Source organism: Nomascus leucogenys, chromosome 12 (genome assembly GCF_006542625.1).
Source record: "Nomascus leucogenys isolate Asia chromosome 12, Asia_NLE_v1, whole genome shotgun sequence".
Taxonomy (NCBI): domain Eukaryota; kingdom Metazoa; phylum Chordata; class Mammalia; order Primates; family Hylobatidae; genus Nomascus; species Nomascus leucogenys.
Genome location: NC_044392.1, coordinates 23263333 through 23289339, shown reverse-complemented (window position 1 = coordinate 23289339; position 26007 = coordinate 23263333). Strand labels below are relative to the sequence as shown.

The following is a 26007-nucleotide window of genomic DNA, read 5'->3' as shown; positions in this document are numbered from 1 at the left end:
AAAAAAAAAGAAAAGGCTTTGTGGCGAATAGAGAACATTGTGTGTGTTAGAAAGGGCTTGGTGTATTAAAGGACCTAAAAAGAAAAGGTACAAGGCTTGAAAGGTAGACAGAAACCAGAAAATATATGGACTTGTAGACTGCATTCAGAATTATGGCCTTTATCAAAAGCGCAACGGAAAATCTTTGAGGAAATTTTAAATGTAGGGGTAGTAACACCTAAGATTTTATCCTGATTGCTTTTTTTCCTTTCAGATGAATCTGATAGCTTTAGTTTAAAGCAGCATTTCCAGGATGTCTGATATTTCAGCAGTCTCTTCTAATGTGTATTATTTATTCAGTTGCTTTCTGCCTGATTGAACATTATTCTACCAGGATTTTCTGACTGACTTGGTGATGTCTGAGGTGGATCGTTGTGGAGAGCATGATGTCTTGATCTTCAGAGAGAACACTATTGCCACCAAATCCATTGAGGAATACCTCAAGTTGGTGGGACAACAGTATCTTCATGACGCACTGGGTATGAAAGAGAAAAACATCTATTTTCTTTACTTTTCAATTTTAAGTTATTTCACGCCCATGAGACAAATGAATTGAGCTCAAATTCTACATGTTATTTAGTTCTAGCTGACTCAGATGTTAAGGTTTGAATCGTGGCTGTAAGAAGTCTGCAGTACTCACCAGTAGAGAAATAATAATAAATGTAGAAACAGAAACCTTGTCAGCATACACTGCTTCCCCGGGTCCCCAGCTTCATGATTCCAGGATGCACAGTAATATCAGTAGTGTGCACTGATAGATCTGAGGTGGTCTGTTTTGCCCAAAGTTTTGGGTGTTTATATGATGATATTATTACCCAGTCTTGAGAGTGTTACCCTGACATGTGTTATCATGCATGCAAAACTCTAATCAAAAGTGAAGAAACTCTTGCCACTTCCCACAACTTCCCCACAAATTTCTGCCTTTGAGGTCTCTAGAATTTTTAACATAACTAATTTTTGTCCAATCAGTAGTTCTTGCTGACTAGGCTATGCACTTGCAGTTCCAGATTTGGTCATGAAATTGAGGCATTAACCACTAGAGTAAGGTACTGTGCTGGTCACTTTAATACACATCGTGATAGAGCAGATGTGAGTCCCTTGAAGGAAATAGCCCTTTGTTTTACCTCCATATCCCCACCACCTGCACAGACTGTTGAGCAGCACTGTCCGATAGAAATATAATATGACCCATGTGTGAGTAATTTTATTTATTTTTATTTTTTGAGTAATTTTAAATATTCTAGTAGTCACAGTATTAAAAAGGATGAAGAGAAACAGGTGAAATTGATAACATATTTCATTTGACCCAGTATATCCAAATACTATTTAATGGTTTAGAAGAATAAAAGTTATTAATTAGGTGTTTTACTTTTTTATTCTTTTTGAAAATCAGTGTGTATTTCACATGTATCACACATTTTAATTTGCACAAGCCATTTCTAATGCCCAACAGCCACGTGTGACTATCAAGAGTAGAAAGTAAAAATATGTTGAATGATTGGAGAGATTTTTACCCTCAAGGAGTTTGCAATGTAAGGATATAACATTATGGATATCTCTATACCAAAAAGAGACATTCTATGTTCTTTCAAAGAATTTTAAAAAATTGAATCCAGCTGTTAGAATTGTCAAACTTTCTGTGTGAAATACATTTATGTTTTGTATGTAGTTTGATGAATAGAAAGGTTAAAAACAGACATTGAGCAAGAGCAGATAAGAAGATAAGATAAGAAGTAGCATGGGGGAAAGGACCCATGAACAAAAAGACATAGAGGTGGGACAGAACCAGGAATATGTGGAATAAAACCATTTAGCTGGAAAAAGACATGAAAGAAACATGTGAACAACAAACAAAAAGATTAAACAATAATTAGAACCAATTTGTGAAAACCTCAAATGCCTGGGTGAAGATTCAAAGTTTACAGTAATCATTGGAGAGCCACTGAAAGTTTTGAGCAGGGTGTTTTTGGTGGAATTAACTTAGCAGACTCATTAAGACGAGTTGTATCCAGGCATGGTGGCTCACATCTATAGTCCCAGCTACTCAGGAGGCTGAGGTAAGAGAACTGCTTGAGCCCAGGAGTTCGAGGTAGCAGTGAGCTGTGGTCACATCACTGCACTCCAGCCTGGGTGACAGAAAAAGACCTTGTCTTTTTAAAAAAAAAAAAAAAAAAAAAAAAGGGTGAAGAAAGCCTACTGAAAGCCAATCAATTAAGAAGCCATTGTAGGCTGGGCACGGTGGCTCACACTTGTAATCCCAACACTTTAGGAGGCCGAGGCAGGCCCATCACCCAAGGTCAGGAGTTCAAGACCAGCCTGGCCAACATGCTGAAACCCCATCTCTACTAAAAATACAAAAATTAGCCAGGCATGGTGGTGGGCACCTGTAATCCCGGCTACTAAGGAGGCTGAGGCAGGAGAATCTCTTGAACCAGAGAGGTGGAGGTTGCAGTAAGCCAAGATTATGCCATTGCACTCCAGCCTGGGAGACAAGAGCAAAACTCCTTCTCAAAAAAAAAAAAAAAAAAAAAAAAAGCCATTGTAATAAGAAAGAATGAGACTCTGAATGACTGTAATCATGCAAGTAAGAATAGAGAGGAAGACGGATATGAGAAATATTAAGGTTGAACTGATAGAACTTGGCAAATTTTTCAGTTTGTGGGAAGGAAGGAGGGAACAAATATTACAGAGAATTGTGGGGTTTTGTGAGTGACTAGGGGGATGACAAGATTCTTAACAGGAATAGAAACCACAGAAGTAGTAGGCATGAAACAGGGGAAATTACATATGTATTCAGTTTGAAGTTCTAGTAGGAAATCTCAGGGGTTTTAGGTAGGAAATCTAAGATACCTGTCTAGCTGGCTGTTGGAAATTTGAGACTAATTTATGCATGTGGAGAGGTTAAATGAAGCTGTAAGATTACCAGAGCAGGAAGAGAACAGGGCCAAGGATAGATCTTAGAGTGCACCTGGGTTTATGGTATAGAATGAAGAAGAGGAATCAGAGAAGTGATCAGAGAAAGAGAGAGCATCCAAAAAAGAAAGAAAACCAGGAAAATACTGAGTCCTAGATACCAATAGAGAGGAGAGCATCAGTAGAGTCAGAAATTATGGAAGGTAAAGAAAAAGAATGGATATTGCATTTGGCACCTTAAATATCACTAATGATGGCTCACACTGGTTTCAGGAGGAAAGGAGCCAGGCTGTAAGGAATAGAGTGAGTCGCCATTCAAGAAACAGGATCACTGTGTTTACATGAAGCAGATGCATTATAGTAGCTACTACAATTAGTTTCTGCTCTGAAGCAGATTTTTTGTCTTCCTGCTTATCTTCATATTTTTTTCTCTAATCATATAGACATTAAGAATGGTACAAAGAGCTTAAGAAAAGTACAAAGAGGTTTATAGTGTCATTTACATAAAGAGCTTATTACAGTCATAAATTATATCTCATGATTTGCTTTAATGATTTGTGTTTTGTTAAAAAAAGTCCATCAAAAAAAAAAAGCATCTCAAACCATATTCTTCATTCTGTGGAGATAGGAGTGAATATTTATTGACTACCTGCTTCTTGGAAATCAAATATTCATATTTGAAATTCAGTGTGCTAAACAGGATTTCTGAATGAAATAATTTCCAAAGCGAAAAGTGGATACCAGTCTTTTTATAACAGTGAATGATTAAATAGCCGATGGGCTCAATGAGGCATGAAAATTAATTTAGTGGACATGGGAAGAAATTCAAGTAACCCCTCAGAAATCTCTGTAATAATATTTATAATCCAAGAGCAAGGGCCAGAGTAGTAAAAATGGCTGCTGCTTCTAAGAGCATAAACAGAATTAATTGGTAAGCTTCTTCAGGACAGGGGCTGTATTGTCTTCTTCTCATTAAAGTTTTGCTATATTTCATATACTTTGGGCAGGAAATAGATGCTGTTTCCAGACCGCTTGAAGAATTTTCAGAGACAATTGATTTTAAAAGTTGCCAGTAATAGTGTACGATATCTGTCTGCTTCTTAGCCAGTCCTTATCTTAATTAAAGCGTTACTCTTTCTGCACAGGCTCTGCATTGTTTAGACTTAAATCTTCCATCTGTAATCCCATTTTACCTTTCCAATTGAAATCAGATTGCACCTTGGTATCCTGTGACACACAGGAAATACTATCTGTGAGATATACAAAAGAAAGCCCTGATGAAAAGACCTGATTTCCACTTGTAGCAGTGGAGGCAAATTCCTTTCGGCAGTAATATGTCCATCCTTGTTGACTTATTCCTACATGTGAAATTTTTATGCTAGATGGTAATGAGTTAATGATTTACATAGAAAATACATCATAGAACATTCTGGGCACAAACTTAACACGTAAACAACATAACGAGCACCCCCTTTGGCTCTGGTTTTTTTTTCAAATGCAAGAAGGCAAACTTAAGTGGGTTTTTTAATCTGTCTTGGTAATTTTGATCAATTAAGCACCTTCTAGTTACAAATCAATAAAAGCCTCTCCTTTTCATATGGTACATTCTGCATGCTCAAACATTGGTTATTGTTTCAACAGTTAAAGTATTATTTTTCTATTTTGGAGCATTTTAAATATGTGATAATCAGGGACAAAAACTTTTTAAGCTGGTACTATAGACAATTAATTTACTTCTGGGCCCTGGGGTTATTTATCTGGCACTTTTCTTGAAGAATTAAAGAAAAATACTGTTAATATTCATGTTTATTTATTAATATTAGTATTTTCTTCCCTTGAATACATATAACCTAAAAGAACTCACTAAACAGAATATTTAGGATACAAGTGTAGAGTTTGGCCAGTTTTTACATGGGATATTTGACATTGATTTCTTAGTTTTAAATTTAGGTACTCTTTAAATGAAGTTCATTTGTGGAAACACATAGCACAGGAGACATAGAGAACATATTGAATACATATCTTGTGAGAATTGGTAACATTTTAAAAAAGGCTTTTACTAGTTTTGGCCATTTCACTTTACAAAAAATTATTCAAAAGTTGCATGATTTTTAAATTAAAATAATTTTTGTATAGTGCTCCTCCTAAGAGCCAGGTACCGTATTAGATGCTTTTCATGCATTATGTCTGTTCCTCACCACAACTCTACAGGATGGTTGCTATTAACACTGTTTTACAAATAAGACAGCTGAAACTCAGACTAATTAAGTGACTTTTCCAGGCCCCACAGTTAAATGATGGATCCAGGATTTGAGCCTAGATCTCTCTGACCTTAATGCCTTTAATTTTTCTGTGCACCACTTTCCTTTCTGTACACCACATTGTTTCCTGTTCTCTAAGCATTTTTCCTCAAAATTATCACTTCTCATCCCCTGTCACAGGTATTTTTAAAAGCTTTCATTTATCCAAATACTAATGGCTTTGATAAAAATGCTCTTTCTGCTGCTGCTGCTGCTGCTGCTGCTGCTGCTGCTTAGTTTTGCAGGCATTATTGGTCACTTTCATGAAGTTTGTTATAACTAGCCTGAACCTCAAGTAATAAATACATATTTAGGAGGATCTTTGAAAGGTCCACTCCTCTTTCATAAAGACCTGTAAAAAACCAAGAATACATACTGCCATCTCTGATAAATATTTATTGAGCACCAGTAACATTTTGGGAGCTATTCAGAAGAGTCAAGATTTGAACATGAATAAAACCTAGTACCTAACCTCTGAAGGTATTCATCCTAGAAATGAAACAAACACAAACAATGAGAAATATGAAGTAGTCGAAGATATACAAGGTATGGTGTATACTAGAGGATAAACAGGTAAGGTAGGAATTTGTTTTTTCAGGGAATAGTCGGTGTATCTTCATAGAGCATAGGCCATATGAACAGGGCTTCTAAACTAAATTTATATGGAAAAGCATATACAGATTATGTAACAAGCAGATCTGCTATAATATTGTGTAATGTTGAATGACTGTCTCCGTTACAAGAGGGAAGCATAGAAGATAGATCCTTACTTGCATCTGTGTTTGGCACCAACATTAGCACTTAAAACCTTCAGTGCACTATTCAATCAAGCTTGGGTCATTTGTTCTTCTAGAATAACAATAATAGTCACCTAAGTAGAACGAGCCTTAAAACATAACAAGTTTATACTAATTAAACATATATTTAGTTTAATACATTTTTTGAGTAGTATCATTACCACTTTTATAAATACTGTGATGATGATGTTAGTGATTGCTGTTATTCCACTTCCAGGATAAGAAAAATAACATGATATGTAGGATGTGGCAACTCTTGGGTTCCAAAGCAATGAGGCTTCATGGACCATCTTTTTTGCCCTCCCTGTCAGATCTAGAAAAGAATTCCCCGTTACACATTTTAGGACAGAAATCATAAGTCCTTTTATTCTATTCAGGAAGACACTGTTTATAGCTATACTGTCATCTTCTCTCTTCAAATAGGGGAGTTTATCAAAGCTTTGTATGAGTCAGATGAGAACTGTGAAGTGGATCCCAGCAAATGTTCATCTAGTGAACTGATAGACCACCAGAGCAACCTGAAAATGTGCTGTGAGCTGGCTTTCTGCAAGATCATCAACTCTTATTGGTGAGCTTATCTTATCCTCTGCCTTACATTTTTTCATGTAAAAGTCATCACAATGGAACTTACATTTTTTCATGTAAAAGTCATCACAATGTTAACAATTATTTTACAACCAAAGGGGAGGGTCTTGGAGAAAAATTGAAAGTTTCCCTAATACAGTCCCATCTAAAATTGAAATCTCCATTGTAAGCAGAAGTACTTTTGAACTGGCTATCTACTTAAATATAATCTCTAATAGAATATTAGTACTATAGCCTCTGATATCAAAAGTATTTATTTTGCTTTCTAAAATATTTACTAGTGTTGAACAGATGTGTTCATGAATTTTGATCATTGCTCTAACTCCAGCAATTGGTGAAATTTTGGAAAATTTTTGATAAACAGTCTTTAGAGAGATTATGGTGAGTTATACTAAACCGGATGGTTTAGTCAGGAGCCTCATGCCATTTTCCCACTTTGCAAAACTAAATTTAAACTAATCCAGAGTTCTGTAGCTTTGGGTTTCCAGTCTCCATCTGGCCTCTGTGAATTTTCCACCACCACTCAGCCATGAATCAGGTAAAACCTCATCCCGGAATTTCTACTAGGTCCTCCTCACAGCCTGACTCTTAAGCAAACGTTATTGGGTCAGGGTGGAATCACTTGTGCTTGTACTGGTACTTCTGTGTTTAGAGGTTTTGGTACTTCTTTCCTTCCCTAGTGTTTTCCCTCGTGAGTTGAAAGAAGTGTTTGCATCATGGAAGCAGCAGTGCCTGAACCGTGGCAAGCAAGACATCAGCGAGAGGCTCATCAGTGCCTCATTATTTCTCCGTTTTCTGTGTCCAGCCATTATGTCTCCCAGTCTTTTCAACCTTATGCAGGAGTATCCTGATGACCGCACATCTCGGACTCTAACTCTTATTGCCAAGGTCATTCAGAACCTGGCCAACTTTGCCAAGTAGGTGATACTGTTGTAACCACTTTAAAAATACAGTTTAAAAAATACTTGAGGCCTAAAATTTGGATGAGGGTTGCGAGCCTTATCACTCATGTTACCAGATTTTCACTGTGGTATTAATAAATATAGCAAAAAATTGGAAACAACTTAATCACTTCATAGAGGAATGGTTAAGTAACCTATGATACATGCATTCAATGGAATATTTGCAGGCACTACAAACTGTTTACAAAGACTATCCAATATAGAGCATGAAGATAAAATTATACTAAATTAAAAGTGCTGATAAAAATACTTTAGTGGAAAAAAAAGGGCAGAATAAAAAGTGGTATGTATACTGTTATCCCAGCAATATGAAAACACAAAAATTTAAGTATAAAAAAAGTTGGGAAGAAAAGACAAATTCTGTGGTTACAATATCTAAGACAATTATCCTGGCCACTTCAAAAAAGACAATTTTATGAAAAATGCAAAAGATGGAGGGGGGGCTATTCTAGATTAAAAGAGATTAAATGCAATACTTGAAACTTATTTGGATCTTAAGTTGGAAAGAAATACATATATGTCCTTTTGGGGGCAATGGGTGGAATTTAAATATAGACTATAAATAAGATAATTCATGAATAATGTTTTTAAAAGTTTTAGAGTGATAATGGCATTGGTTTATGTAAGAGATATTCCTTATTCTGAAGAAATGGACACTAAACTATTTAGAAGTGATGTCTGCAACTTAGTTTAAAATGGTTCCAGAAAGAAAAAAAAATTCTGTATAGAAAGAGAGGGTGTGAAAGCAAACTTGACAAATATAACAGTTGGTTATTGTAGATGAAAGGCATATGGGTATTCATTGTATATTCTTTCAACATTTCTGTAGGTTTAAAATTTTTCAAAAGAAAATTAAGAGAAAACAGTTGGGAAGGAAATGTACTAAAATATAAACAGCAGAGATATTTGGGTAGCTTGAAAGAGACATCCACACCTTTTTCTTTCTACTTTTCATTGTTTCAAACTTTTTTCAGTAAGTTTATGTTATTTTTATAATTTATAGAAAATAAATTTAAGAAATGGCTGGGAAGGAATTCACATTTACAGAACTGACCACAAATTTACTCAATATTGATGCTTAAAGACAAGTTTCTGTTAGCAATGTATTGAAGAAAAAAATTGGAACTTCAGTGAACAGATTGTTTTCTAGTATAAGTGGTGGCTTTTTAGAGGTGTACTATTTTAATTTTGTATAATTTATATATAAGCCAATGCAGAAATATACATATTTATCCATATTTGAGCTAAAAAATATTTATATTTTATTTTGGAACAGGTTTTATGGACTTAAACTAGGCCCTGAAGATAGCTAGAATCTAGATAGGCAAAGGAGAGAAGTTGTTCTCTAGTGCAAGTAAATAGCATGGGCAAAAGCTTGGAGAAGAAAAAAATGTGTAATATATTTGGGAGACTTTGAAGAAGCTAGCAGTATTGAAGGTTTGTACTAGTGAGCTTTTGGTAGGTAAGTGAGGGGTATATTGCAGAGAAATTTAAATACCAGAAGTGGAAAAAAAAAAAAAAAAAAAGGAGTTTTGGCCTTACCCTTTAGAGAGAATAGAAAGCTATTCAAAGCATTAGAATATTAAAGTGATATTAAGAAAGTATGTTATAACATTTATCACTTATAGATAATAAAATTAGTCATTCCCTCCACAAAATAAAAAAAAAAGTCATAGTTCTGTGTAATGTCAAATCAAAATGATCATATCTCTCTTGAATATGTTCTTTCTCATTTTCTCATCCTCTACTTCAGGTTTGGTAACAAAGAAGAATACATGGCATTCATGAATGATTTTTTAGAACATGAATGGGGTGGAATGAAGCGCTTTCTTTTGGAGATCTCTAATCCAGACACCATCTCAAACACCCCAGGCTTTGATGGTTACATTGATCTGGGCCGAGAGCTTTCAGTTTTGCATTCCTTACTGTGGGAAGTAGTTTCCCAACTTGATAAGGTAAAGTAGGTTGGTGGAAGATAGAGAACTTTAATGTACCTGAATTCTGGAAAGTAACTATAGAGTGATAGCACTCACTCTTTCTGCTAATTGAAAGCAACCTTTTACCCTAGAAATCTGAGAGTAAATGGTCATCATTTCTGAGTAAAATATGAGATCGACAACCATGAAACTCTAGAAAACCATGACATTATTAATATATGTTTTTAATAATTATCTGAATTAATGGAGTATATTTCTCTAAATTTATACAGAGTGCATATCTGAAAACTTGACTAGAAACTAATATATTGGTATATACAGCCTTACGCATGTCTAATAGGGTAAGATGAAACCTCATATAGTAATTTCTAATAAAAGTATCGATTTAGCTAAGAAAATACTAGGTTTATCATGTTTTAAGTAACTTTACCCATGAAACAAATTTTTTTACTATACAAGTCATAGAGTTTCATATAATTATTAGTGCTAACAGTCACTGTTTTCTTTCTTTAAAGATGTGAATTAAGAATACAGAAAGCAATTATTTTTAATCATTTGTTTGCTAAGAATTTTATTATATACCGTATTAATAAGTAAATATACACCATGCCAATCATTTTCTTCCTTCTGGAATTTAACAAAAAGGAATAGATTTGGTAGTAAAAAATAGTCTAATAGACTTTGGCTAGGCTTATTACAATAATTATTTATTGGTGTTTTTGTTTGCCACAGGCACTTTATAAATATGTGTGGTGGTATGTTAGAATAACCTCAAAAGACAGTTATTTTTCTATGATAATGATTTACTTGTTTTCCTCTATTTTCCTATCAATAAAAATGCTACATCAGTAAAATTTGAAGGAATAAAACTTATTAACAAAGACCACTTTGCTAAGGAAATATAAGTGGCAGTGTGTCCTCCAGTGCTTAAAACATTTGTAAAACAATAAACTGTTCCTTATTCTCGAGGACCTTTTCTTCACTTTTAGAAATGCTAGCTAGATTTTTAAGTTGCAGCTATGCCAAAGATAAATCCTTTTCATATGAATCATAGCCCAACATTGTTGAGCAAGTAAAGGCATTTGTGGCATCTATACCTGGGTAGGGTAGAAGAGTCTGTTGATTGTCGAGAAGGCAAAGACCCAAAGGCAGCTATGTCAAACTGATTGACAGTTGAAGGGGACTCCTAAGACCCCATGAGAATAAGAATTCCCTAAAGAAAAAAATGATTGAAATGGATAAAGCAAGTATTAAAGAGTTCGTCTTTTTTGAATAACTGCATCTCAGTGGGATGCAGATTCGGTTTTCCTGTGAAATGGGCCTGGTTTATTCAGGATCAAAGTCTTTTTAACGGGCTTTGCTGTGTAAACACACTTTCTCCTTTTTAATCTGTGTTTGGTCCTGGGAACCAGGAATACATCCAGACATATCTCATAGAGAAAGTTTACCTGATTTTGCTGTTAAATTAACAACAAAAATCGTCTTACTGATGGAAACTCAGTTGGCAGTGGGCCAGGGTTCCCAAGATTGACTGGGATGGTGGATGGCAGTATCATCTGTGTGCCCTGCAGTACTCTGGATTCCTGAATGAGCACCTTCTTATATGTTGGCATGCATTTCTTTTCTCACATGATCCCTTTTCTTTGAAAGTTTATCATACTAGCTGATCCTCTGGTCTTGAAGTTCTTTTGGTTAGAAGGAATTTGGTTCTTCCTCCACCCTCCCCCACCTTGATCTACTAGCCTCCCAAAGATTTAGTTTGCTTCGCATGCCTATTTTAGTTGGAATGGCATTAGTTTGGTAGTTTTGAGCATGTCTTTTAATTTTTATTTGCATAATCCTGATTTCGATTTCCTTTCTTTCCTCAATGTCTGCCGCACCTTGTTTCGCCTCCTCCATTCATCTCGACGCCATGGTTCTGCTGCTCCATAACAATGCATTATGAACCTGCCACTCCCATATGCAAACACCTACCCTTCCCTCCAACCTACACCCCTCCATCAATGGCCATCGTTGTGCCAAAAACAATCTGTGGTGGATGTCGCAATGCTTATTATCCAATTAGGGTGAAAATTCCTTCCTACAGGCGACCGTGGCAAAATTGGGGCCTCTCCCTCGTGTTCTTGCTGATATTACCAAGTCATTGACTAATCCTACGCCAATACAACAGCAACTGAGACGCTTCACTGAACATAACTCCAGTCCAAATGTCAGTGGAAGCCTCTCCTCTGGGCTGCAGAAAATATTTGAAGACCCCACTGACAGGTATGAAAGAGAGAATTTGACCACTATCTCGGAGAAACATGTTTAGCAGAAGTATATTCAACCTATTTGTTGAATTTACAAGTTTAAAATCATGAGCAATTGAAGACTCATCTGACCTGAGAGCAGTCCAATTATTTGTCATAATAATGCACAAGATCTGGGATAACTTATTTTCTAGAATGGTAGTATAGAGAGTTACAATATATTCCACAAGCATATTTTAAAAATTTGTGTCTTGCTTAGTGGAAGACTAAAGGCTTTATGAAATTCATGTTTCTATACGTTATAGCATTCAAAATCTTGGAGAACCTCGGTTAACACCATTTTATAGCTGGCTATGTCAGCTGGACAGGTAGATACAATGTTGATGTTTAGACTGTTTTAGGGATTGGCAAGACTTGTGCCTTTTGCAGGGACCTTTCAGTTGCGTGCTTAAGAACTTCTCCTCTTGAAGGTTTAGACAAATAAGTATGAATTGGAATATTTGGGGAAGGTTTAAAACCTAACTAGGAAATTATTGGAATCCTGGTTAAAACTGAAAACAGTGATGGGTTGGTATCTACAGTGTTATTCTCTACCTTTGGGGAAAAAGTAAAAATGTTGAATTTTATTCTAAGAATTGTAATAATTCCCTAATTAGATAAAATCTGAGTTTCCAAAGGAATGTACATATCCACATAAGAACCTTCAGAGGAGTTCATATGCCTGAATTGAGGCATCTTAGCCATGTTGAAGTTGTCTCAAGAGAAATTAAGTGTACTTTCCTTTTCCACAGTGATTTGCATAAACTAAAATCTCCAAGCCAGGACAACACAGACAGCTACTTCAGAGGGAAAACATTATTGCTGGTTCAGCAAGCCTCCTCTCAGAGCATGACTTATTCTGAAAAGGATGAAAGGGAAAGTAGCCTTCCTAATGGTCGGAGCGTCTCCCTCATGGACCTCCAGGACACTCATGCTGCTCAAGTGGAGCATGCGTCTGTCATGCTTGATGTGCCTATACGCTTGACCGGAAGCCAGCTTTCCATAACCCAGGTGGCCAGCATCAAACAGCTGCGGGAAACCCAGAGCACTCCCCAAAGTGCACCCCAAGTGAGAAGGCCCCTGCACCCAGCCCTGAACCAGCCAGGTGGCCTTCAGCCCTTGTCGTTCCAGAACCCTGTCTATCACCTCAATAACCCAATTCCAGCAATGCCAAAGGCCTCTATAGATTCCAGTTTGGAGAACCTAAGCACTGCCAGTTCCAGAAGCCAAAGTAACAGTGAAGACTTCAAGCTCAGTGGACCCAGCAATAGCAGCATGGAAGATTTCACTAAACGTAGCACTCAGAGTGAGGACTTCTCCAGGCGGCACACTGTGCCAGATAGACACATACCTCTTGCTTTGCCACGACAAAATAGTACTGGGCAGGCCCAGATCCGAAAAGTGGACCAGGGTGGGTTAGGTGCCCGAGCCAAAGCCCCACCATCCCTGCCACACAGTGCTTCCTTACGTAGCACCGGGAGCATGTCAGTGGCGTCCGCAGCCCTCGTGGCCGAACCTGTGCAGAATGGGAGCCGGTCCCGGCAGCAGTCCTCTTCCTCCAGAGAGAGCCCTGTTCCCAAAGTGAGAGCAATCCAGAGACAACGGACACAGCAGGTAGGTGTGAGTGCTGAAGGGGCCTGGCCTCTACTTGGTCCATCTGTTTCCTTTGTTCTTTATACATAAATCATTGGGAAATCCTGTTGTTAACAAAATTTCCTCTTAAAAGCAACCTTTAAATGGAAAAAGGAAAGGAAAAATTTAGGAGGCTTCTGCCTAGGTGTGACTACAGAATGTAGTTTGACTCATTACCCTTAAGAATCTAACAAACACACAGGGGCCCCCTTCCTTCTCTTCAAGCAGCAGAGCTACTACTTCAGTTTGCACTTAGAACAAATCTGTGATGTTGAATGAATAATTAGATACTTAAAATCTGTAGGCAAAACCAACTATTATTTTGGAAATCTGAAAATTAATCCTTCTTAATTTTTTTTTCTTAAGCTTCCAGAATAAAGGTTTGCATTCTGAGCCAAGAGTTTAATATGACTGCTCTCCATTCCATCCCTCAACTCCCTCTGGAAATACAAAGTCCCATGTGGCTTTTCCTGCAAATAGCTAGAAAAATAAACACTTGAACACCTATAGAGTCAAGGTAAAGGAGAGGAGTAAAAAGATAGCAGCACAGGTGGAAAAGGAAGTATTCTAAACATCTGCAAATCCCTTACATTTCTATTTACATGGACAAGCCCAGCTAACATCACATCCAATCTTAATATATAAGATTTTCTAATTTTTTTCTTGACAAATAAAAAGCTTTGCCAAGAAACTAATCATTTCTTCCTTACATACTACATTTTGAAGCATCAATACATATTTTTCCCTTTTAAACAAACTACTGTTAAATATATAATATACACATTCATATAATTTTTCATATATATAATATATATCTTTCATCTAAAAAGATTTTTCTCCTAAAAAAGCATTGTATTAGTTGAATTTTTTTTGAAACCTAATGATGCTACTAAAAAACTTGAGATTAAAAGAGTTCTATGACAGATCCTTTTATGCAGCAAAATAACTGGGCAGGGAGACTGCAATAAAATCCTAGTTTGTATCTGTTATATATTTGCATTTTTACAGTTTAGGCACTTACTGATATGGCTGCCTCTGCCTCCAGTCTGCTATGATCAGAGCCCCTTGCACCTACTTTGATTTTTTTTAATTGGATTATTTATAGAATCCTTGGATACAGAAATAGAAAAAGGGATGAAAAGCATGACTAACTTAAGCTGTTTCTGGAAGCAGACTTCCTGGGCTAAACCTCCTAGTTGGTCATTTTTTACTGAGTAATAAAGTTTTTCTACAGTCTTAAATTTTTCATTGTTATTTTGTTATATTTCCCAAAATTTTACCAAATCATTTGATTTAGTAAGCATTTTTATTTGAAGAAAAGGAAAAATATATATCTTTTATATGTATCATATGTATTTTTTATATATAAATGTGTGTGTATATAAACATAAAATGTGTGTGTTAGGAGGCTATCAGTCATTCCCACCTTATTGTGAAGTAGTTTCCTCACATCACTTTTGTGCTAGACTCTAGTTGAGATCAACTACTTTCAGAGAATTAAGGTGTTTATTGGGAGGAGAAAGGAAAAATGCATAGTTTTAGAAATCAGAATACTGTGTAGAAGCAAGTATCTACTCAGGGACTTAGGGCAGCACAAGGGCACTGAAGATAAAATAGGATTAGCGAAGAGCATGAGATCTGACAGAGAGGGACAGGACAGGGAAAGTTCCTCCACCTGCTTTTCAAAAGTGTGCTTAGGCCCAGCCCTGTACAGAAAAGGAAAATAAAGATTCTTTTTTTTTTCTTTTGCTTACCCTTTCCTTCTGTATCATGGAGTCCTCTGTGACTCCATGAGGGCCTATGACTCAGGCTGGTTGTTTATTAATATTATAAATTAAATAGCCTTTTTTATGCTCATCTGGAACCAGTTGTCATTTATAACATTTTTTCTTTAGGAAAATATAATACCTATCGTGTAAGCACATAATACATGTTTCTGTGGGTTATGATTAGAGGGCTGCCTGGATGGATGGGAGGTGGGAAATGCATACAGTCTCCAAACAACCAATATAAAAATTAGTTTTTGTGTCACAGCCATTAGTGGGTCAGCAAATATATTTTTTGGCATGAAGTGGGGTACAGGCACAGTAAGATGTCCAGGTAGAGCTTTGAATATTAATCTTTGTTTATACTTTTGCTGGTACTGCCACTGTCCTATCAGTTGAAGCATAAATCACCGTATTTTGATTGCTCAAGTTTCTTTTTTTTTCCTACACTGGCTTTTGGTTCATTGTTTTGAACTTACATCGTTAGTTTTTTATTTATTTATTTATTTTTTTGAAACAGAGTCTTGCTCTGTCGCCTAGGCTGGAGTGCAGTGGCACGATCTCAGCTCACTGTAACCTCCTCCTCCCGGGTTCAAGCAATTCTCCTGTCTCAGCCTCCTGAGTAGCTGGGATTACAGGTGCCCGCCACCTTGCCTGGCTAATTTTTGTATTTTTAGTAGAGGCGGGGTTTCACCATGTTGGCCAGGTTGGTCTCGAATTCCTGACCTCAAGTGACCCACCTGCCTCGGCCTCCCAAAGTGCTGGGATTACAGGCGTGAGCCACCATGCCCAGCCTAGTTTTTTATTTCTTATCTGTTTCTTGCTTGCTTTGTTCATCTCACTCCCATGAAGCCTCTGAAGTTCTATATAATCAGCACATTTTTAAGGCAAATTCCTTTACATATTTTAATTGCAAATTGTGTTGGGGAATTCTGTTCCAGAAACTAGAGGATTTCTTTGTGGGGATTGTTTGGTAGGCGGCTGTAATTATCAGTAGCTTTGTCCCCTGCAAATTCCATTTATATCTTAGCACAAAGTAGTGCCCATTGTCTGCAGAGTAACTGGCTTCAGTCTTCTACGTCTAATGAGTAGGAAGGAAATAAAATCCTGGTGAAAAAATTTACAGATAAATTTTTTTTTAAGAAACTCTTAATTTTTTAACCCATTTCGGCCTCTGTTTGGATTGCTTTTTTCTTATTTTCCTCTCTATTTTGTTTTTCATGTATCATGTACTTTGTACAAATAATAGACTTTATATATATGAGTCGTTCAGATTTAGCATGTACTCTAATCTTAGAAATTTGAATTTGAAGAGGCCTTTTAAAATAGATAATTGACAAGCCTGTTAATACAATGCTGCAGTTTTCACATTTGGATTTGTTGAACTGTCTCCTAACCAACCTCTTCAAGAACTCCCAAAGTTTGTGGATTAATTTAATCAGCCCTTTATTTGGTGTTGATAGCAGAAGGGTTATTCATTTATGGGAATCCGACTATTTCACACTATGAAGCTGAAACCAATTGGTCTTGTTTATATCTAGTAAATACTAGCAAGGAACAAGGAACTGGCCTCAGCATAGCCAGGCTATGATTAATTGTAGTATCAGTGAAACTGCTGCGTCAGGCTCTTTTGCTCTAAAGCATTACTGTTTTTCCAGGGAAACCCTATACAGCTTTACCTCAAAGGGAAGATATTCCTCATGGGAATTCCTGCTCCTTTTTCTTTTTGTCTTTTTCATTATCTTTGATGATCATGTTGAAAGTCAGTGGATATAAATTCTCTTTCTAAGGCTATTCCTAAGCAAGATGGGATCTGAACCACTTACTAACCTCCTCCCTCAATTTCTTGGACTATAAACTAGAGATATTTTTTGCTATTTATCCAGCTTATAAGGAGATGGAGCAATCATTGAAAAGAAGCCTTTGGTGCCCTTACAAAGGATTAGGGGAAAAACATAGAATATTCTCTAAGTAGGCCGGGCGCGGTGGCTCACGCTTGTAAGCCCAGCACTTTGGGAGGCCGAGGCGGGCGGATCACGAGATCAGGAGATCGAGACCACGGTGAAACCCCGTCTCTACTAAAAATACAAAAAAATTAGCCGGGCGTGGTGGCGGGTGCCTGTAGTCCCAGCTACTCGGAGAGGCTGAGGCAGGAGAATGGCGTGAACCCGGGAGGTGGAGCTGGAGCTTGCAGTGAGCCGAGATTGCACCACTGCACTCCATCCTGGGCGACAGAGCAAGACTCCGTCTCAAAAAAAAAAAAAAGAATATTCTCTAAGTAATAAATTATATTTTAGTAATGAATTCTAAAGATAATCCAGAATAATAAATGAATAATATTTTATTGAGCATCTGTTATGCATTTAACTAGTCAGTATCATTTAAAAGAACTGTATGATATGATGCCCATTAGATTGACTAATTGGAAAATAAGAGCAACGCTTATAAGACCAAGAATATATAAAAGATAGTATATGGTTTTTTCATTTGAAGAACATATTACAACAAAAAAAATCATGAAACAAAAATCACCTCTGTTTCCTTTCAATCTAGCACAATAACTATTTTTTATTTATTCAATATTTCTAGCCTTTTTACAATTTTGTGAAGGCTTTATCATTAATAGAAGGAATAGTTAGGATTGATCTATTTTGTCACTTTTATTTTTATTATTTTGACCACCTACTGTATGCCAAGCAAAGTGCTAGGATATATTAGGAAGTGGCTGAAAATAAGATTTGACCAATAAAATAGCAGAAATTTCTAGAAGTTCATTCACAATTGCTTAGTGTATATGGGTCTATTTATATAAACTATGCACATCCATCCTCAGGCATGAAGCTATTTTTATTGATATATATCTATAATCTGTAAATCGACTAAAACCAGATCCTTCTTCACACCTTTAAGAAATGTCCCTGTGTTACTTTTGCATGTGTAAGTTTTAAAGTCTCTCCCAACCCGTCTCTGATAGCCTTTTAGTCTCCGCAATCAGTTTTTTAATCTGGTCTTCCTCACTCTCCGGTTCATCAAAATACCCCTTCTTTTAAAATATTTATTTAGAGTTTAACTGAGTTCTATTCCAGAATGATACAAAGATCCTTAAGATGTAATGGCTGTGATGGCAGAGAAAATGCCTTTCAATTATGAAATTATAGAATTCTGGTCCTCAAAATACAAATCCCTCTATTTGATTATAAAAGGCTAACTCACATGCCAAGTTTTACACTCTCTCTTTAGCTTACTCTCTCTCTCTCTGAGGCAGGACAGAGGGGAGAAAAATGTGTGTTTCCATCATTGTTTGTGGAGAAAGCACTAATGTTCAGTAGCCTAATATAAATTGTAATATCTAGTGCCAGTTTTTGAAACACAAATATAGTAATGACTGACACCTAACCTCTCTGTAGCACTCTGAAGTTTCCAAAGAATTTTCAAATATATTGTCTTATTCTCACAGCTCCCTATGAGATGATCAAGATAGGTGGTGGTGACAGTGTTGGTATCTCTATTCAGTAGATTAGGAAAATAGACTACCCAGTATCCATCATTTTGATCCTGTATTCAAGAAATTTTCCAGTATAAGGACCCTTGAGTGATCTTAATCCATCATGAAGTCAGTGTTCTGTAAAGATAACCAGCATCGTTTGTCCTTCTTTTTCTCTAAATCATTAATATGAAAACTAGATTGGTGCAAAAGTAATCGCGGGTTTTGCCATTTAACCCACAATTACTTTTGCACCAACGTAGTGTTTGCCATTCTGATATATAAATGGGCGCTTTGTGAGTTTGTTTAGCACTAATCAGTTTTTTGGTTTCTGATTGTGTCTGGACTAAACAGATGTTTTGACCATCAGGTTATGCTTTCTTTCTCTTATTTTATCATCAAGTAGACTTTTATGGCATAAAAGACTTTTATGGCAGAGGTCATTTATTAATTTCAGCAGGCAATATGTTACCTACCAGTATTTGGACCACTGGGCAAATTAACAATTTTAAGGCTTTGACTTTCTTTAGAGGGAGAATAAGGATGCCTCTTGGATATGATATATACAACTTTCTATTCAGAATAGTTTGCACTTATACAAATGTATATTCTCTTTCCCCACCCCTAGCCTTGGCATTAGTAAAATAATACTTAAAGCCAAGAGCATTTATTAGAAAACTGAGAGATCACAGTTAATATCTTCCAAGAATAGCTGTTTGTGAAACATAGCACACGGGTGAGCTGTTAGGGGAAATGCTAATAACTGTTTCTGATGCAGGTTCAGTCACCTGTGGACTCTGCCACAATGTCCCCAGTAGAGAGGACAGCAGCCTGGGTTCTGAACAATGGGCAGTATGAAGAGGATGTGGAAGAAACTGAGCAAAATCAAGATGAAGCCAAGCATGCTGAGAAGGTAGAACCTAGTCTGCTTCATCAACTTTCTGATCCCAAAATGACAGGCCACTAAAAGGATTATCTAGCTAAGAACATAAACTCATCCCACCCCCATCTTCACCTCTACCCCTTATGTTAATCATCCTACACATATCTATGTAAAATAGGTCAGTGGTGTGTGTGTGTGTGTGTTTGTGTGAGAATATATGTGGAAAATGTTCATCTTGCTAGGGGGTGGCAGTTAGCTACTATTTTTTTTAATGTAGATGCCTTAATCTCGAGGACACTCTACTATTCATTTCTAGTCATTTTAGGCAAACATTTCATGTTTCTGTGTTTCCATAAACTTGTTGGTCTTCACCCAAGGACAAAATTACCCTAGGGCAAGACTTTTTCTTTATCTTGGTAACAATTTGGTTTTGGTTTTAGTTTTTTTTTGTTTTGTTTTGTTTTTTGCCTTTTCTGGATAAAGAATATATAGTTCTATTGATGATTGTTAAAAGGATATTATCTATTGTTTAGATTTTTTTTTTTGTTTCTTAAGGAAAAGTTGACTTAGGGAAAAAAGGTTATCAAACGAGAACCTTGACATCATGTATAGCATTACATTATTTAATTGACAACCAGACAATTAGCTTCTTTTTATCAGCATGATATTCCGGTGTACTCAAACCCCAGCCACAGCAACTACAGTACAGGAAAGGGCCATGTAACTAATTGAGTCACTGAATTTATGTAAAGCTCCTTAGAAAACAGACATGTATGTTCCAGCAAGCAGTACAAAATTGGGCAGGTGAGTCATATTACGAAAATAGGCCAAGAAGCAATATTAATTGGCCCTAGGGAAGATGTAGGCCTTTGTTTAGTGCTTGTGACTGGAATATTTTACACTTTTATAGTTGGGGAGAAAGCAGCAATAACCTCTGCCATGAAAGTCTTATTGATTTAGGGGCTTGACATTATAGAAATGTTGCTTGTTCTCTATAGGGCTGATTCTAGTAGAACAAAGGAATGGCAGTCTGATGAGCTAAGACACATCAGAGATCCTACAGTGCCGATGATGACACAGAATCTTTTTCTCTTATAGACAACTGACTTTGGCTTATTTTAAGTGATTTGTCAGACTTTTAAGTACTTCATCTGTTTTTTTTTCCCTCTCATTTGATACCATCACAGATTGGATGTGGCTTATAGCAATGGTAGCCTAGTGTAGACAGAGATACGTACATATGTAGAATTTGGAATGCCAAGTTAAGATTTAAAATGTAGTTTTAGTAAGGAAGGCAATGCTCCATTAACATTTATGCCAGTTGATAATTTTAAAGAATATTAAGAACAGTATAGGGAATGACAGCACAGCCAGCATCTAGCTACACTGCTTAGGGTTTCTTTTGTTTAAAAAAAAAAAAAAAGAAAAGAAAAAAAGAAAGAGAAAGAAAGAAAAAGAGAGAAAGAAAGAGTAAATCACTGATTTCTAAAAGCAGTGTGACTCCAGTTTTTCTCTCCTTGCCTCCTCTGCCCTAGTATGAACAAGAAATTACTAAACTGAAGGAGCGCCTGAGAGTGTCCAGCCGGCGACTAGAGGAATATGAACGCCGCTTGCTGGTGCAGGAGCAGCAGATGCAGAAGCTGCTGCTGGAATACAAGGCCCGACTGGAGGACAGCGAGGAGCGGCTCCGAAGACAGCAGGAAGAAAAAGATAGCCAGATGAAAAGCATCATCAGCAGGTTAGACATCACCTGGCAGCAGACGTGGGCTAGTTAGCAAGACAAAGAATTGAGATGATCCACAGAACCCTGAAGGAATGGCAGCAAAAGCCATTTTTATCCTTGTGGTACTGAGTACAAATGTGATAATTGACTGTATCTCTTAAAATATCCTAAATATGAGACCTTGGGCACTTCCTATGAAGATAATCTGTTTTTCTTTAACCATAACAATTAGAAAAAATTAAAACTTGGTGGTTTACTTGAGAAATCTTAGAGGAGAACTCGGTTTTAAAAATGTAAATATCCAATGCCCAAGACTAAATTAATCTTTCAAAATGAGTCCAGAAACATGGAAAGGAATTTTATGGAATATCTTTGGGGCCAGAGGACCTCTTTTGAGAGTGCTGCAGATGCCAAGGGAGACAAAGGGAGGGTCAGTTTTACCAAACACTTGTATAGCACTCGCCATGGGACACACACCTTTCTAAGCACTTTACACATAATAGTTTGTTTAATCTTTATCACAGCCTCCACCTACGCATTATTATTCTCATTTTACAAATAAACAGGCAACAAATTCATGAAGTCACTTGCCCAAGGTCACATAGTTAGTGATGCACCAGGATTTGAATCCCAGACTCCAGATTCCATGCTCATAACCACTATGCCTCAATATTTGTAAAATGCTATGGACAGGTCAAGTAAACAGAACTGTTTGTTGTTTTAATAGTGTGGAGGTAATTGACAGTCTTACTGAGAGGTGTTTGGGTAGACTGGCAGAATTAAACATCAATGAGGTAAGATGTGAATGGCAGACAGAAAACAAGCTAGACATACTAGGTATAGAGTACTCATTGAGGAAACTTAGCTGTGCAAGGGAAGAGAAAGTGGGCCAGGTTTAGGGTAACTTGAGATTAAGAGAGGGTTGTTTGTTTTTTGTTGGTTGATTTGATATTTTAAGATGAAATAAGTTGTGTTCAGGAAGGAATCTGAGAGAGAAGAGGGAGGAAATGATTATGGGGTTACTATTCCAAAGGAGATGAAAATGTGCGGGATCCAGGCACAAGGAAAAAAATCAACCTTAGATGTCTTATTCCAAGGTAGCAGAGAAGAAAGAAAAGATGGTAGCAGGTGTCTTATTAAGAAGGGCAGAGGATATTGAGTTTTCCTGTTCTCTACACTAGCTAGCCCTCTCTTTGAAGATGTTGATATTTCCTTCCTGCCACATTCTAGGCTAATGGCTGTGGAAGAGGAACTGAAGAAGGATCATGCTGAGATGCAAGCAGTTATTGATGCAAAGCAGAAAATTATTGATGCACAGGTAAGCAGGCTTTGAATCTAATAGAAGGCACTTGTTTATAATAATGATTATTTCCTGACTTCACACCCTTGCAAATGCCAAGGCAGGTACCAGAAAATGTGTCATTGAAAAGTTCTGGATTTTACGTTTTGAAGATTAAATGAGTGTCTATGTGACCTCCATTATTTTCCTTTCTTTCACTGGTGAGAAGTCTGTTTACCCAGCAAAGTATTAGCGTGTTTAGTGCAGTTGCTTGACAAATCTCGACCTAGTGCATGATGGAGTTTGCTTCTTTCCCTATGGAAAGGAGGCATTTTCTAAGGGGGTAATTGTGAAAAGTGCACTGCATGTGCCTGGCTTGTGACCTCCACTGACCATTGCTTGGCTGTGCTGTTCATGGTCTTGTCAGTCACGTCCACTGCCATCAACCGTTTGCCCCAGACAGTAATGGAATTGCCAGGGAAAGACAAGGTTGTAAAAAGGTACCTTTCCTTGTTGTTCTTTTGGTTTAGGGTTTGGCATTGCTGCTTGGAATGTGCTTGGCTGCTCTTCTTTGTTGGTGCTGTGCTTAGGAGCATCTTTTGATAAAACTTTAAAAAAAGAAAAGGTTGTTGAAATCAGAACCTAGGCTTCTGCTCACTGTAGCTCACACCTGTGACACCAATGAGATAAAGTCTGCCAAGAGCACCTCCTAGGGACATGTCAATGATTAGAGCAAAATCCAGGGGGCAAGAAATGTTTCTAACTCCTTTTTATTTTATCATTGCAAAATATGGTTGTATTTCTTAGGGTGAAACAAATAACAAAAAGCAGGTACAGTTTTTATAGTTTTGATAGTGGCTGATCTAGCCACTGAATGTGTTGCTTCCCTGAAGATAGCCGATCCAGGTTTGCATTTTTCAACCTTAAATGCCATATCATATCCCTAAGCTGTGAAATAAAAAATGAGAGCAAGGATTTTATGCATAGATAGCCTCCTCCCTTCTGTAGGTATCAGCTAGTAATCAACATATTTTAGAGCCCCCAGTATTCTTAAACATGTACTTAACAGTCTAGTTGCCTTATAGAGTCCATGTGGAATGGGTTTATTTTTCAACAAAATTGAGAGTGAGGCTGAAAGCACAGTCATGGAAAGAATGCTTCATGGGCCTCACACTCCTTTAAACACACTAGACTTGGAAGTCAGGTTAGAGTTGTGAGGATGCTGTCTCAATCAGCACAGCTCCTTAAAATATTTTGGATTCTTGAGCTCTATAGTTTCTGAGACATGCTGAGAATCAGAAGAAAGGTCTGTAGTAATTATCTTACTTGGTCCTTTGAAAGAAATCTTTCTAGATGCCCCCATGGTAGGTGAGGTAAGGGTAGTGGAGACTAGGCCATCTCACTATTCACACTATAAAAATTCATCCCAGTGACTTAAGAAAAACAGCCTGGATAAATAAGGCAATTGAGCCAGGAAAACTAATGTTAGTAGGTTTTCACTTTGGAAATTTCAGTATAACAATATAAAGCAAGAAGAGTTCTATTAATAACCACACAAGGAGAGATGTTAGTACTAAGAGATAAAACAGACTTTTTAAATAATTTCAGCTGGTTTAAAAGTATCAGTCTTGGCCAGGCAAGGTGGCTGATGCCTTGTAATCCCAGCACTTTGGGAGGCTGAGGCAGGCCGATTGCTTGAGCTCAGGATTTCAAGACCAGCCTGGGTAACATGGTGAGACCCATCTCTACAAAAAATGCAAAAATTAGTCAGACATGGTGGCTCATGCCTGTAGTCCCAGCTACTTGGGGGGCTGAGGTGGGAGGATAGCTTGAGCCCAGGAGGTCAAGGCTGTGGTGAGCCGTATTTGCGCCAGTGCGCTCCAGCCTGAGCGACAAAGTGAGACCCTGTCTTGAAAAAAAAAGTAATAATCTTAAGCAGAGGGAGCTTGGGTGTGCCACAGTTGTGGTTCTGTACATGGGCTGACAGGACAGCCTCACGATTAGCTCCTGAAGATTTCTACCCCACCCCCTAATTTTATATTAGGGCTAGGTGACTGGGTATAAAGCAGGAGTCACCTGCTAGGCCTAGGAGGTAAAAGCCAGGGAGGGAATCTGATTTATTAGGGCACAAATGCTCTGGAAAGTAAGGACCTTCTCTCAGTTAACCAGGAGGGTGTCATGTGTAGGAATGGGAGAAATGTTATCCTCAAACAGTCACTGTCAGACTGGTGGTCTGGCTAAGCTAGTTAATATTTTGAGTCCATACTTCAAGGCAAGGCAGTGGTTTTGAAATGGTTTGGTTCTCTGGACTATTTTGGTAGAATCAAGGCACCTTTCATAGATGAATATCCAGCTGCTTCCACTGACCACTCAACAGCAAGGACCACTCTCAACGAATGAATCAAATCATACTAGGATTGGTTAAATATAATAAATTACCTACCCAAACACAGATATTACTATATAATAAACTATTCTACCAGAGACCCACTGTGGGTCTCTAAAGAATAGTTGGGAAAATCCACTAAACTATATTTGGAAAACCTCTGCACCATGCATAGCACAAATCCTAAACGCTATAGTTAAATTTTAAAAAATTATAGTGTCCTTAAAAGGAAAGTTTCTCAATTCCAGCTGTTGGCTTACTGATACATTAAAATCTTATTATAGCAAATGACTTTAAACATCCTTTGGCATTCTTTGTAATGAATGACTTTTGTATCAGATCCTTTCTTTTGTAAGGAGAAATCTCTCTTAAGTGAATGATGGAGCAGAGCAGCCCTTCTGGCATCATTTAATAGAATGAAGATATGTTTGGGGTGAAAGCTTCCCAGAGAAGTAACTCTTATGTCAACACTTCCCTAAACACTACCAGCCAGGTGCCCAGTAAACTGGTTTTCATCTCTGTCAGCAGCCCTATGCTCCCAGGAAAATCTTGTCCCTGAATTCAGCCTCTGCCTCTTCTTGAGTCATTTCATGCTACAAGGCACAGGCCTGCATCAGCCACTTTCTAACAGGAACTGCAAAAGGATGAGCACTCGTTTGGTGAGTGGCAGAAGCACCTATCCTGGACCTTGTAGCTTAGGGGCCATAGGGATCCTAGTGGTGATAATAAGGATCCATTTCTTAAATATCAGACCAGAGAATGTGCCACCTTTCACCCCTAAGCATGAGGAGACACTGTGGCTCCCAGGATCTCTCTATGTGACTCAGGTGGAGAACAGAGAAGGGCTTCCTCCTATGAGAAGCAAAGCAGCTGCCTAGTTACTGTTGCAAGTGATATCTCCGCTGTGTTAAATTACAGGTCATAAATGGAGATGAGATTATTCAAACAGGCAAGTAAACCCCGCGTCCGTTCTCTAGCTGAGCAGTTCCCAGCCCTGGCCCAGTGCACTGGCCTCCTACACATTCCAGCTCCT

General features: G+C 37.5%; 1 protein-coding gene across 4 annotated transcripts in view; it reads left to right on the top strand.

Annotated features, from left to right (window-relative positions):
* Window positions 1–26007, top strand: part of RASAL2 (RAS protein activator like 2) — a 411681-nt gene that overhangs the window by 376228 nt on the left and 9446 nt on the right. For 3 of the 4 annotated variants that reach the window (XM_030823933.1, XM_030823934.1, XM_003258936.4), the window contains 9 exons: window positions 374–518; window positions 6473–6617; window positions 7315–7551; window positions 9350–9551; window positions 11620–11798; window positions 12574–13435; window positions 19482–19616; window positions 21122–21324; window positions 22540–22627. In XM_030823933.1, coding sequence (XP_030679793.1) covers window positions 374–518; window positions 6473–6617; window positions 7315–7551; window positions 9350–9551; window positions 11620–11798; window positions 12574–13435; window positions 19482–19616; window positions 21122–21324; window positions 22540–22627 — 2196 coding nt within the window. Of the gene's footprint in view, window positions 1–373; window positions 519–6472; window positions 6618–7314; window positions 7552–9349; window positions 9552–11619; window positions 11799–12573; window positions 13436–19481; window positions 19617–21121; window positions 21325–22539; window positions 22628–25892; window positions 25939–26007 lie in introns of those variants that run through there. The other variant, XM_030823932.1, reaches the window with a different exon arrangement.